General features: G+C 38.8%; 1 protein-coding gene across 13 annotated transcripts in view; it reads right to left on the bottom strand.

Annotated features, from left to right (window-relative positions):
- ltbp1 (latent transforming growth factor beta binding protein 1) overlaps positions 1–15812 on the bottom strand; it is a 132636-nt gene that overhangs the window by 85603 nt on the left and 31221 nt on the right. For 10 of the 13 annotated variants that reach the window (XM_041249978.1, XM_041249971.1, XM_041249969.1 and 7 more), the window contains exons 4-5: positions 13547–13698; positions 5424–5591 (exon numbers count right to left, since the gene is read on the bottom strand). In XM_041249978.1, coding sequence (XP_041105912.1) covers positions 5424–5591; positions 13547–13698 — 320 coding nt within the window. Of the gene's footprint in view, positions 1–4504; positions 4520–5423; positions 6284–13546; positions 13699–15812 lie in introns of those variants that run through there. The other 3 variants (XM_041249981.1, XM_041249980.1, XM_041249982.1) reach the window with 3 other exon arrangements.

The raw sequence follows: 15812 nt of genomic DNA, 5'->3' as shown, positions 1-15812 counted from the left end.
CTGTCATGCATATCAGCGGCTATCCACACGTGACAGGCTTTAATTCCTGTAGATTGCAGATATTGAAGTGAGTTCTGAGCTTCTGTGAGAGGGTGCTTGTGTCACATGTGTGGGTAGCCACTGATTAAGCAATACAGAGAGACGACTGGGGGTGGAGTTGAAACGGCAACACAGGTGCGCAGGGATTTATTAACAAACAAAAAGAAAGTAAATGTGATCGTGTGACGTTACCAGCCATGGTAACACACAGAGGACACATACAACAAGCTGTACAACAGGCACAATAAAACACAGTACAAAAACTAAAAATAAAAGGTGCCACAAAGGGCGAGCGCTAGCCTTATAAACGAGGCGTCCCGCTCCAGGAACCGGCTAAACTACGTAACCCTCGCTATACATTATATGGGATCACTATCTCCTAAACTAACCTACTGATGAGCCGGTATTCATACAACGACTCCTGCTGCTTCATACGGCCTTGGCTGGGCATTGCCTTCACAAGCACCGCTTGCAGTTTCAGGGCTGCGTAGCTGTCGTTCCTGCAGAGCATCTTGACTGGATGTTTTTATGCTGACGGACACACTGTCAAGACCCGCCCACCTGCTGATTGAGGACCAGCACAGCCAATCACTTGCTGCCCTTCCCCTCAACCCAGCCTAGCAGAAAGCAGTTCTCAATCGAATGTCCGTCTGAAAACAATAATTTAATCAAACAAATCAACCCAAAGAGTAAATAAACCCATTTCCCCATACAAATGACACCAACACTAATTCCCCATTGTGCAGGGCAATCAGCCTACCACGGCTTCATATAAAGACGGCAAAAGGACAGTGAAGGACACCCAACCTAGTACTAAGCAGTGCATTTTCTAGCCCAGTACAGCTTACTGCAGCTAGACCACAAGCATGTCTTCGAACTAACTATAGAGTTCACATAGATCTGGCAACTCTATCCATATACTATATCACGCAATCATTTGACATCTAGCAGTACTAAAAAGAGACTTTGACACAGGATAAGACAAGTATTTCATTAAAGAGTCACTGTTGTTTGTGCTATATCAAAAACTTTTTTTTTAAAAGTGTTTGTCTAATTCTATTGCTGTTCTATTGAGTATGCACAGTGTATCTACTTTTTGTCACCAGAACTAATCTACATGCAGAATCACCGTACAGTCAGTGTAAAGATAACTCTTTCCTCAGCACTATACTAGCTAGCTTGCGTGGGATGTCGTTTTTTTGTAATCTCTAAAAGTACAGTTTGTTTACACTGGACATTCTTTGGCCATCCCAGGTAGAACTCAGCAGGCTGCCAGAAGAATCCTAAAACTTCATTTCAGTTGCCAGGTAAAAAAAAAAAAAAAAAAAAAAAGGGAAAAAAGAAAGAAGCTGGCAATGTTATGATTTTAAAGTAATGAAGTCTGACAGAGAGGAAATGACAATTACTGAAAGAACCGTCTACTCAAAACTCTTTACCAAATAAGGTCAGGTCTGTACATTTTACCATCTCATGATCGTTTTGGCTAGTATGTTTCACAGCTGGGCCGTGCTTTACCGTTACAGAGCAGAAGTACAGAGATCTGGAGAAGTACGGAATGAAATAACAAGAGAGCCTCTGGCAAACTCAGCAGCTAGCTCCTTCCCAGCTCAAATAGCAGCAACTATTCCTGCATCCCACCATACTCTCACATGCTTCCAATTACTGCTAACATGCACCTGATTACAAAGCTGGCCTGACAGATTCCTAATAGCGCAATGAAATAAATCACACTCATAAATCAATGCTCCCAAAGGGACCGAGCCACGAAGAGGTGATACGAATTCCTAACCAATGTGCTGCAGTCTAGCAAAGATAACCTTGGGCCGATAAACCCTAGCTACAGTAGATCTCTTAAAATTACTTTGAACTGCACATTAACTGCAACTGGCCCATAAACTGAAAGAAGCATTTTTTTTTTTAAACTGTTTGCACAGGAGTCACTATCACTGTGGTTGCCTAGTGCTTGACTATCTTTAATGTACTACCTATTTGCCTCAAGGACCACACAGGAAAGACTTATAAACTAATTTTTTCTCATCTACTTATGTATGACCTTTCTAAAATCAGACTGCTTATGTAATGGTATTTTAGCTTGGGGGTCTGGGGCTGGCAATTTAGAGATGAGGGGTGGTAGACATACTGTAAGCTGTAATGAGAACACAGAAAAAAAAGTGATCTGGAATCAGTCTGCAAACACTTGCCACAACTTGGCACAGCTCATGCCAACTAGCACTCAAAGAAAAAAAAAAATAGAATGCTTTCTGTTTCATAATGAACATCTGTGAGTTTTCTCAGACAAACATAGTCCTGGTAGGGACTCCAAGACCAGGCAACACAGCAGGCAACACCAGTTCAAGTACATTTACAAAAAGCACTGAGACAAAGTAAAAAAAATCTTTCCAGGTTTCAAACAAATCCATTATTTAAAGCTGGATAGTTCAAAAGCCTTGGCTTTTAAATGTTTGCAACTTAAAAAAAAAAAAAAACAACATCCAGCTCTGATAGCTGCACTAAAGGAGATATTGGGAGTTATTTAAGTCAGTTTTAAAGCTGTACTGTTCTATAATCCTATTCATTTTTAAACAATATGACTCCCAATTGTTTCCTGTAGGTTCCACTACAGACACACAAGCTTTCTGCCTCCCTGAAGCTTTCTTGCCACTCCAAAACAGGCATGACCAGCAGCAGCAAAGAGCTATGTATTATGAAATCTAAATATTTGTAAAATCTTGCCCTGAGACGGTAAATAACTTTACTTTTCAGAAAGATTGATTCAGTGGATTGCATGTTTCAACTGGTAGCCTGCACTGACACTACGCCAGAGATTCAGATTACAAGGCGGATAAACTAACAGCAACAAACCAAAAGCCATCCATCAACACTGCCGCTTCCTACTTAAAACAACTGACAAATGATCAGACTGCCTTATTGTCCGACATCCCGAGCAGCTGTCTGCTAAGGACTCATTGACAAAAACCACACTCCGGGCATGAAGACGACATATTACAAAACATGGTAAAAAAATTAATGAAAATAGATCATATAAGCATGAAAAAAACTTGGGAAACTGCACAATGACTGTGCACATTTACACTGTAGAAACTTGGAAGCTCTCAACCAGAACACAAGCAATGATGGAGGACACAGCAACATGAAAAGTGCTGTCTTTTTAAGGCCCTATTTCATTTGCTGGCATCAACGATCCCTTGGCCCTATTTTAAAGAAGTGCAGTGCTGTTCCAATGTGTGACGCAAATATTGACCTGACTTCCTTCAGCCCTTGATAAAATACAGTTCCAGTCCAGGATAAATTACAAAAGAAAGTCTTTACTTTCAAACCCCAATGAAACGAGGGAAGGACATCCTCAGAATTCACCTCATTGGAAACATGTTATACTACTAATACTACTACTACTACTACAAAAATAATTAATAATTATATTATAATTATTAAGTCATTTCTATTTTGTGTGTATATATATATATATATATATATATATATATATATATATATATATATATATTATATATATATATATATAGATCGAGTGTATAATACTCCTAGAATACCACCAGCACATATCATAAAATGAAATCTCTGACCCTCGCACATGGAGAGGAAACATAAACCAACGTTGCTGGCTGCCGAAATTAAAATGTCATGTTACTCTGAAACCAATCTTGGTCTTCCGCAGCACATTGCACAAGAAATCCATTGTGAAGATGGATACTGCATCTGTGAAGCAAGGGTTTGACTATTCAGACCAAAACCTTCCCTGTATCCACCTATTGTAGGCGTTAAAGTCGTCAGTTAGCAACCTCTTATGGCTGATGCCCTCTGACCGACTTAAATAAACCTGCATTCACTGTCTTCAAAAAAACCCCGCAAAAACCAAACCTAGAGACCAAATAAACAGACACCATGTCAGCTCGGAATTAGGGGCTTATAATTGATGCCAGTCCTCAGACAGAGTTAGGCAAACGGATGAAGAATAGGTCACTATGTCAAAAAGCCTGACCTGGATCACTAAACCGTTACCTAGTACCAACATCCAATTCAGAGCACTTCTCCCTCCTCACCACACTGTACTGGGGTTACAGCATCAGTGCTGGAAGTATATACTGAAGTTTTGTTAGAAGACTTCAGTTTGCTGCAGTTCTTAGAGAGCTCAGGATGTGTCAGGGATAGAGGACAGCAAATGTTGAGGACACAGCAATCCTTAAAATGACTTGGACTTTAAAACAGGGCTTCCATAACACAATAGAAAAAATATTGTAGAGAATAACAAAACACATGTTTTCAGATATCAGATGTCAGCAGGAAAATGAAACGTTTCTGCAGTTTATCTCTTTCTAATTTTAAAGTAAAATAAACCTTATACATTTTCTATTTTCTAATATACTGTAAATCAAACGATGCCCAGCGAGCTTCTCATAAACAGTTAAATTATTAAAATGTTTCTTACCTTAAGATGTCTTGACTGAGAGCAATCGGGTTAGAAAAAAATAATTTGCAACAAAATCCAATGAAAAGAAATTCTGCAAATTTTTTGTCAAATCAGGGTTTGACAAAACTGAAATTACTGGTCACTTCAACTCGAGCAGACACTCAAACATATACCGTGTTCCACTTTGTTTGCACATCCCTTTTTTAACTTTAGTGGTGCCTTTTCTGTGTTCAGCAGTTCGTTTTTTTTTTTTTTATTTAAAGCACTCATTGCCAGCTCCCTTCTTTTTAAATGTCTTCTTGTGTTGGCACTAATGTGTGATCGAACATCCTCCAAACTGTTCTGAATGCATAGGTTTATATTATGCCCTGCACAGGGCATTTCATGCTATAAGATTTTTAAATGAAGCTCCCTCCATGGGTCTAACATCTTGTGTAACAACATCCACGATCAGGTCTGTTATTTGTTTTACTGGGGGCTGTTTGGGTCAATTTTCTTTCTAAAAGAAATAGTTAAACAAAGGAAGCAAAGGCAGGGAACTAGAGTATAGTTTTACTAATTTAATGTCATCCTAATAAAATTGATTAATGAAACGAAATGTGGTTTCAGGTTATTAATTTTGTTTTGATCCATCGATGGGTATTTGACCCATTTGATGCATCGATCCATTGTGATTAGAAATTAGAAACAAAATTGTGGGGGAGGGGGTTAAGGTTTTAGAAGTTGTAATTTTCTTCTACAGTAGTTTATACAAACTTTTAAGAATGTACAGTATGCAAAACAGTGCTGGGCTGACAAATGACAGAGGATTAGAAGGGAACATTTGAGTGGGTGGATAGATAGATAGACTTGTGGGTAGCACAAAAAAACTTTTGGAACAGTTTAGCTCCCTTGGTCAACTGTTTAGCGGGTAGAATAGGAGGCAGTGTGTACTCACCTACTCGGAAGTTGGGTGCTGTGAGAGTGTCAGTGGAGTGTCCATTCTCACTAATGATGGTGGTGGTGTTGCCCTTCTCACAGCTGTTCTGGCACTTGCCCTGGATGCAGGTCACTTTGCAGATGGTGGGTGTGAAGACCACCTTGATGCGTCCGGTATTGTTCCCCACTGTGAGTCCCGGCACCCAGGAAAGGAAAAACAAGCAGATGAGCTTCGTATCCATTGATCCCCCTTCTACACAGCAGAGACAGGAGCTCTGTACAGAAGGCTGTCTCTCTTTCTCATGTGCTCAGTGCTCGCTCTCTCTCTCTCTCTCTCTCACTCTCTCTCGCTCTCTCTCTCTCTCTCTCTCTCTCTCTCTCTCTCTCTCAAATCCAGTGGTGTCTCTGAAACAGGAGTAGGGAAAAAAGCTCAGCAAACAAAACTCCGGGATGCACTCCAAATCCACATTGAAAAGTCAAGTAACTGGAGCTAGATTAGCAAATCACAATGCCGCACTTTATTCAGAGACAGACAAAGCACAACGCTTAGGGCACTACAGCTTCAATAGCAGGCAGTCCTGGCAGGCAGATGTAAAGTGGAGAGACCGGCCGTTACACCTAAGCTTGAATAAACTCTCCTGGTGTCTTCCTGAAATACTTTTGCTGCTGCACTTGCAGCGATGAAGTCACTGTGTTTGCTACCCACACCACTGCCCCCCTCCTGCCCCTCTCTCTCCTCTAACCGGACACGTTCAGCACTGTCTGAAAACATCTGTCTCAGATCCCCGGCAGGAGGCATCCAACTATCCTTCTTTTTTCTTTCTTTTATTAAATTATAATTTTTTTGTTTAATGACACAGCTGCTGCAGTCGACAATGTTTCTTCTTCTTTTTCTGTGCCCGCACACCCCCACCCCCCACCCCCCTCCTTCGCAGTCCCTCTTCACAGCTTCTTGGCAAAACTTCTCCCTCTGGATTCCCGAGTTATACGTTACGTCTGCGGCTGTCAGCTGTTCGCACCAGACAGCACAGAAAAACGCAGAGGGCTGCCAAAAAATAATAATAAAAAAAAGCAAAGCTGGTGGTTTGAAGTTATATGCCTGCCTCAAGCACTTGCAGGGGGTAGGGGGGGATTTCAGTTTTTTAAAACAACCTTAACATGCTAACTGGAATACAAAAAAGGTTCCCTAGACACCTGTCTGGGGGGTATTTTTTTTTTTTTTTAGTACACAAAGTGAATTCAGTTTTTTTGGTGTTCTAGACCCAGCTCTGAATTGGTATCTAAACACAAGCATTAATGGTAATGGTAAATAATACTATAATCTTAGTTTCCAATCAAAATATAATGTTACCATGCAACTATGCAACAGTATAAGTGCATGTGACTATCTATAACAAGCAGAAAAAATGGTAAAACAATAACAGTTAAAAAGTGAAATTTGAACAGTAGATTAGTGACACATGCCTTTACCAGGGATGGTAATAAGACTCATATTGCATAGCAGATTCTCCCATTCCAGGTTTTAATAGAAGCTTGGTTAGACACAGTGTATGGGTAACAAGCTCATGTTGTCTAATTAAACGCATAGTGAAACCAGGAATGGATCAAACTGCTATGCAATGGGAGTCTTATTTCCATCCCTGCTTTACTGGTGATACCTGAAATACCATCTCCAGGTAGGCTGGCTTCTTGCTCTTATTATAACTAATTACATTATTAAAACATCTAAGCCTAAACTACTTTTTAGTAGTACACATAATTTAAAAATAATTCAGATTGCTCTTAATTGTTGAAGTGTTTCAATCTCATTCATCCTAAGCCAGGGAGTTTTTTGGCAACCAGCAATTCAGGTGCTATACCTGCACCAGGACTGATCTCCAACTACACCGTCACCACTGCTGTATAATCATTGAAAGGGACTGAATTCCCACTACACCGTCACCACTGCTGTATAATCATTGAAAGGGACTGAACTCCCACTACACCGTCACCACTGCTGTATAATCATTGAAAGGGACTGATCTCCCACTACACCGTCACCACTGCTGTATAATCATTGAAAGGGACTGAACTCCCACTACACCGTCACCACTGCTGTATAATCTGACCGTCACCACTGCTGTATAACTCCCACTACACCGTCACCACTGCTGTATAATCATTGAAAGGGACTGAACTCCCACTACACCGTCACCACTGCTGTATAATCATTGAAAGGGACTGAACTCCCACTACACCGTCACCACTGCTGTATAATCATTGAAAGGGACTGAACTCCCACTACACCGTCACCACTGCTGTATAATCATTGAAAGGGACTGAACTCCCACTACACCGTCACCACTGCTGTATAATCATTGAAAGGGACTGAACTCCCACTACACCGTCACCACTGCTGTATAATCATTGAAAGGGACTGAACTCCCACTACACCGTCACCACTGCTGTATAATCATTGAAAGGGACTGAACTCCCACTACACCGTCACCACTGCTGTATAATCATTGAAAGGGACTGAACTCCCACTACACCGTCACCACTGCTGTATAATCATTGAAAGGGATTTGAACTAACATGTATGTAAAATCAAGTAACCCCCACACAAAAGAAAATGAATTCCCATCATAAGATGTATTTTTAGTTTTATTTTAATTTTTAAAAGTATAGTTATACTTTCTATTTGTGTTTCAACTCAAATTACACAACATGTAGAACATTTGTGATTTCCTCAACATAAAATAACCAAAATAGTTTTTAGCAGTTTTCTGATTTTCCGTTTTAACAAACAAAACCCGATAAAACACCCTGATACAAAACAAATGAGATCAGTGGATATCAAATAAACACGGGAAAAACTGTGGAAACGGTTAATCAATTCACGTTGACTTTACCCTTTAACCATTGAAAAATACAATTTACAACAAAAATAATAATACATACATTTCCCAGTGCTGCTGGGACATGTCCAACCTTCCTGACTTGTATCTATCATTGATTCGTTCTGAATACTTTAAACCTGCCCCAACTACTGAGTGACAGCACTGCAGACTAACAGAGGGCATTAACCAGTGATGAGGTGGAAGTATGCTAAAAAGCTTCCAAAAAAAAAACATTACCAAAATAACCAAAAAGAAGTAAATTTATCTGCTGAAAATGTAAACAGTATTTTTGAGAAATTGTCAAAAAAATCAAATCTATGCAAAATATCAATGAAAAAAAAAAAAAGAATCCTCCCAATGAGAAATGGTTTGACAGTGAATGTAGCTCAGCTAGGAAACCCACCAGCCGGAGTCACGCCTCAACTACTGCATTGCACTAACCTTTACCAAAAAATAGAAAACAAAAAACTAAATTCTAAAAAATTAAAAGAACTAGAACAAACAATAAAAGACAGCCAGAACCCGTTAGACTCACCAGTAACTATGGATGAGCTAAAGGAGAAACTCCAGGCCCTCAAACCTAGGAAAGCCTGTGGCATAGATAACAATACATGATACAGAGATTAAATTCCTGCTCCACGCAGATGACCTGGTTCTGCTGTCACCCACAGAACAGGGTCTACAGCACAGCCTGTCACTGCTGGAGCTGCATTGTCACAGATGGGCACTGACAGTCAATCTGGACAAGACCAGAGTTATGGTATTCCAGAAGAAATCCAGATCTCAGGAAAGCAGGTACCGCTTCACTCTGGGCAACACCGTATTAGATCACAGCACCAACTACAACTACCTGGGTGTGACTATCAGTGCTTCAGGGAGTTTCAACCTGGCTATAAATTCATTAAAAGAAAATATATGTCAAGCTTTCTATTCCATAAAGACAAAACCAAAAGCCCAACAGAAATCGTACAAATGGAATTTTGCAAAAATATTCTGCAGGTTCACAGAAACGTCCCCAATAAGGCCTGCAGGGCTGAGCTGGGACTGTTCCCCCTTCTAATCCATTTTCAGAAGACAGCAGCCAAGTTCTGGTTCCACTTAAAACATGCAGACCAGGACTCCTATAAATATAAGGCCCTGAGCAACCAGCTTTCCCCAGACAAGGACCCCCTGGGCCAACTGATTCTGAGGCTCACAGAACCGAGACACACTCAAACCAGTGAGCCCCATACACAAGCCACTAACAAAAAAAAAAATCCAACAACAATAATTTAAAAAACTGACCTTAACTTGAAGTACAAATACACAGAAAATTGGAAAATTGAAATAGAATGAATGAATTAACTGGAATGCTATCGGGCCCTAAACAGAAATATAAAATTAGCGGAATATCTAAAAATTTTAAATACAAAAGAAAGACAAACAAGTACAGACTCAGTGACCACAACCTGGCCATTGAAAAGGGCAAATATAAAAAATCCTGGGTTGCCACAGAGGAACGGCTGTGCAGTCATTGTGAATTAGGGGAGGTTGAAACAGAGATGCACTTCCTGTTATCGTGCTCAAAAAACATAGAAATACAGGGGAAATATATTCTTAAATTTGAGAGCCACATACCAAAATATAAACTCGGACAGCATTAAAGTCCCCATCCTACTTACTGGGAGAGGAGGCGCGGACTGCAAATCTAGCAGCCAAATATGCATCTGCCTGCCACAGCCTAAGAGACAGTGTGTCGACACCATGCAGGAACACATGACCTGTGTTACAGTCAATGGAGAGGGAGGGAATGGGCAAGCATTTTGGAAAGTAACTGAAAACACTAATTTCACACAGTATATCAAAAATGACAGCCCAGAAAAAAAAAAAAAAAAAACATTTACATAAAACTCGAAAATAGCTAAAAATAAGCACTGAAAAAATAAAATTAATAAAAACAGAAAAACAGAAGCCCCAAACATAAGATACAGTACACATACACAGGAGCAGCTCAGCAGTTAGATACTGTATATAAAGAAATCAGATCAATAGGCCATGATGCACAGGTTGGTATGAAGAGGAGCTAGGTGCCCCTGTCGCTACCTTAAACATGCACAGAGCAACAAATCACTGCAGTGCAGGCTCCGAGTTCCGTGTGCTTTTATTCCACCTGCTCCCTTGGCATCGCTAATCTGTAGCAAAGGCCCGGGGGCTTATTGCTGTGCACAACTCTGTCAAAACACTGACAATTCCAAGCAATCCGTGTCAGAGCAGACACCACAGATAAGTGTGCAGAGCTGGGTCAGCTGCTTTCTGCAAATGGGAACAGTCTAAATGTTTTACCCAGGTGTCACATCTTGTGTCTTACACTATATCCACTCTGGGCAATCCCAGTGGGGTTTGAAATAAAGACACACGAAGGAGATGGTTGGTTCTGCCGATTGATAAGAATGAATAAGATCTGCTTTTGGAGCTATCTGTTAGATTAACATGCTGTCTCCGTGCTCTATTTCATGCCTTGAGGTATAAGGACCTGTATGTTGTGCGGAGGACAATCTATCTGCAATTAAACTGTACTCACTCTAATTACACTACCAGGTTATTGAGTTTTTTTTTTTTTTTTTTTTTTTTTTTTCACGCCCATGTCCGTTCTGTTAACACCCTTATTAAAGTTTTAATGTGCAGAGTATTTTTCAAGTTGCTCCATGCTTTTCCTATGGTTATGCTATGCATTTACCGTAGTTTACTATGGTTTGCCATTTTTTTAAAACATGCTTTATGATTTATTTCTGGAATATACAACCCTTAACTATTCTTATTGAAGGCAAAGGGTGGTCACACCAAATATGGATTTGATGTAGATTTTTCTTCTGTTCACTCACTTTGCATTTTGTTAATTGATAAATATAAACTATTAACATGTCTATTTTTGAAAGCATTCTTACTTTACAGCATTTTTTCACACCTGCCTAAAACTTTTGCACAGTACTGTATATATATATATATATATATATATATATATATATATATATATATATATATATAGTAGCGATCTCAGTTCCCGCAGGCAGGCAGGTGCAAAGCATAGAGCCAATACCACTGGCTTTTGCAAGGAGCGTATACCGGGCTCATGTCTTCGTCCGTGATTACATCACCTACCAGCCCTGCTGCTGCCTTCTCCCGTCCACACTACACTTTATTATATATTTTTTGTTGTGACTTTCTGTTATTTGGAATGTAAAAAATGAGAACCATTCCCCTTTGTTTTACAAAGCTATTTCCATGTTTGTTTTATTTGATGTGTTCAAAAGTTAAAAGTTAAATTTCAGTTTTTGTTTGCTTGTTCAGCTACAAAAAGCCACAACTAACCCTCATGTTATTACTTTACGAAAACGTGCCACTGTTTACTGTGAAGAAACAGCAATAGCAAGGAATGAAAACAAAGTAAAATGCGGTGTCAACTTTATGTACTATTTATTTTGGGAATAAACAAAACAACGTTTAACTTGAACTGCTATTTGGCATCCTTTGTTTTCTAATTAATTCGCTGGGGTAAAGAAAGGCCTACACGACGTATTCTTTACTATTGAATAGTTTTTTTTTTTACTTTAACGTGTTACAAATTGTAATTTCTTGCTGTAAAATAAAGGCACACACACGGGGCCACGCCCCCTGCTGCTATGCTGTTCTCAGCAATATAATGGCTTATATTACTTTTTGAAAACGAACAAATATCCAAATGAATATTTAAATTATGAGTGAATATCTGAACATGAAAATGCTGTGTTCGTCTCAGCGCTAGAATATATACATATCTTCCTTTTCTTTATTACTTTGTTTACTTTTCTCTTTAACTGGACTTTTCCACCCTGCTTTTATCAAACAAAAAATACATTTTCCACAACAAGGTGCAGCATGCTGTGTTTAAATGTGTACGCTTTTTACCAGCTGGGCTGTAATTTAACACTCACTTGCTGCTTGACCACAGACACGTACATTTACAATGCTCAACATCACAGCAGATGTATGCGGTGCCTAATCATCTGCCTTGCAAAGGAAAGCCTAATTGCTACACCAACAAATTACAGACTCAGTGTGTTTTTCAAAGTGAGGGGACTGAAGGATGCGGAAGACACACATGCCAACAGTCCCTATATGGTCGGGACAGTCCCGATTTCCTACCAAATGTCCCGCGTCCCGATGCACAGGAAGAAAGTCCCGATATTTACACCTAGAAAAAAATTCATTTATTTTGCACAGTAGAGCTAACGAAAACCGCTGTGTTCTTCGTGCGGCTGGCACATCTGCTGATCACTAACTTAGGTATACAAAGGTAAGAACGCTTCATTGTGTCTATGTTTACTCTCATGCTGGTTGTGTGGTGTCGAGTTGAGGTGATACGTATATTATTATATGACAGAGTGTTTTATGCGTATGACCCCTCCCATGTCCCGCTGAACTGTTTCCAAATGTTGCCAAGTATGAAAAGAGCATGGGTCTTTGTTTCAAATACTTTTCAAACGACAAAATAGTTGCATGATTTTCAAAGTTATATGTTTAATAAAACTTTTTTTTCATCTTGCGAATATAATGTGGGGAGAACTAAAGAAGCATCTTCTCTGATTTAGCTTTTTTTTCTCAAGAGTATTTCGTTTTGAATATCTGGTCATCATATAAATGCATTTTGATGTTTAAATAATTACTTATATTACAAATCTAATCCTTACCATCACTGCGCAAATAGGCCTTGGAGGTAACTGAACCACTTAACCCTCCTCCCAGGCCCTGAATTATCTAATTCTATCTATTAAACCTGAAGTGGAAGGGCCCTGCAGAACCACGACTGGACAGCCCTGATTTACACTTTATATCATTAGAAGAATGATCAGCTTCTCTTTGCCCAGACCTGCTAAATGGGGAGTTCTGTACAATCCGCAATCGCGACCTGGCATGACCTCAGCTGTTTAACAATGTGTCAGCTGAATAGCAGCAGTACTGTATCAATTGGTAGGTTCAGTGATTTTCTATAACGTCATTGATGGAAAATCAAAAAATGAATGACTGTTTGCTGATCATATGAAAAGCAAGACAAACACAATTTGACTTCTTGTCTCCAACAGTTCTTTGATGACTAGACTACATCGTAAAGTTATTTTTTGTCGTTCGTTCAACCCTTGTAAAACTGTAGGAATGGCAATGGTAATGTAAATGTGTATCTCTGAAGGTCACTGAAATGCTACTGATTATTTTGCATTGGTGCTCTTCACATAATGGTTGCACTAACCTTGAATGGGAGCCACGCTGAGGGGGAGGGAGCCCTCTGAGGCCTGCTGTCCAGTGTGCACCTTCTGGGTCTGGTCGTATTTGGGTTTAAGTACAAGCTGTTGAGTCTGGCCATGGTGCATAGTCATCGTCAGAGGCTGGGAGGGTCTCAGTCTGTGCAGGGACATCAAATTAATTGATAAATACATTCATTAGGCTACAATGACTGTATTTAGAGCAAATGCTTTTACCATAATTTAAGAATAGGCACATGATTGCAGATGACAATAAACAAATAACACGTTACCTTTATAAGCTGGTGATTAAGTTTCAAATTCTGCTCTTGCACTTCTCTAAAATCCATCTGCCTTGTGCAGACTTGTAGCCACTTGCAGAGCTATGGTTGCTAGGTGACCATGGAATGTACGTTATACTGTTCATGTTTGCTTATTCTGGGATACTTGCTTTGGCTACATTTTTAAATATCACCATTCAAATAAGATTTCAATCAAAATACCTCGGTTCTCTTACTGTAGCATGAGAACTGTCCTTTTGTTTCAACAATCTACATGCATGTTATGAAGTCCACAATTTTGAAATCATAGTGAATTGTGGGATTGTAGTCCTGGGCAAGGTGTTATCTGTGATTAAACTCAACAAGGAAATACATATCCCAGTGGGATTCTAGTCCTGGGAAAGGTGTTATCTGTGATTAAACGCAACAAGGAAATACATATCCCAGTTTAGCTCAAGTGTATGTTTACATGACAAATCAGTTGCATTGGATAGTTTTGCAACATATTTTCATTGTTAGTTTACATCCTCAGTATGGAAATATGGCAGTAAAAATGTCAGCTTCCTGGCTGAGAGGAAAATGAGCTTCCAATCAGCTTTTAAAACACCCAATGCCAAAGTTAATTGCCATTGATTGGTACGCCATTGGAAAGTTGATAGAAGGGCAGCTTTTCACATTTTGAGATCAACACATTAAAAAATAGGTGTGTTTTGATTTATTAATACTTCTTAAACGCAATTACTCGGAAAACACGAGTATCAGCACACCCCTAGTAAAGAGGAAATAATAAAAGCTAAAAGTACTAGAAACCCCAGCTTAATTGAATGTTGTCCACGGAATCACTTCATTTAAATATGCAAGGGTGCCAATTTCACAACCCGGTAGTTTTACTGTTTATCCTTCATCACTAACATTTATAACGTCTAATTTTGATCTTCTTGAAAACCTTCTGAATCATTATAATAATGTATGATTCACAAGGTTTCTACTAAAAAGCTAGCACTCTTGTGATTTATACGTCTCCAAAAACCCTTGTTATGTACAGTTGGGTGTACATTATTCCTTATATTATTTCTATTATTAAACTATAAATGTACATCTTGGCCCCAAAATACATACAACTTCATTTTTAGAATGGCCATAGGAAAATGAAAAAAAAAAAAAAAACTTTAAACAGATCAAAATACTTCACTTGTATAGCATATAATAACAATTTCTTTTTCTGTTGATAGATGACTGCTCACTTCAGATCATTTTTAAGACTATGAGGGTTGATTTAAAAAAAAATACACTCAGTAGGGGTGGATAAAAATGTATCCTGCACGATAAATGAGACGCAGAGCAACGCAAATAGTTTCCGAATTTTAAGAGCTAGCGCACACTTCTTTCAGTCATATGGTGGTATTTATGTGGTCAACGCAATACATCTCTACTGGGACTGGGCATGTAATTAAAACTTAACGACACATATCATATGTCAATCAAATCTACAGCTATGGACAAACATTTTGCCTATCAAAAAAATATAATAAAAATAAATAAATAAATAAAAAATGCATGAGCATAATTTCGATATTTTATGCAGTACCATTTAATCAAAGAAACTACAACATTACATTGCAAAGTCCACTAGAAGCTATAATACCAGTACAGTATTTCATGTTAGATTTTGAAATGTCACATTTTTAAATTTTTGTCAGTTTTTCAAGTAGACTATCTGAAAAAAAAAAAATACAAAGCAATATGTAATTCAATATGTTAACGTAACATTATATTCAACAGATTATATTGGACTTTATGAAGCAACATTGGTTCATTCTGTACCGTGCTGGAAAATGTTAGGCCAGAGATTTAATTCTGGTAATTCAAGTTAAATAATACATATTGCATGTTACATGATGGACATCTTACAAAATATAAACCTCACTAGGACATGACCATATATTTTGTCCATTAGTATTATGTACATTTAATTATAATATAAAATAATCAT

The sequence above is a fragment of the Polyodon spathula genome, chromosome 5 (genome assembly GCF_017654505.1).
Source record: "Polyodon spathula isolate WHYD16114869_AA chromosome 5, ASM1765450v1, whole genome shotgun sequence".
Lineage (NCBI taxonomy): Eukaryota > Metazoa > Chordata > Actinopteri > Acipenseriformes > Polyodontidae > Polyodon > Polyodon spathula.
The sequence above is the reverse complement of the archived record's forward strand: the minus strand, read 5'-3'. Positions and strand labels throughout refer to the sequence as shown.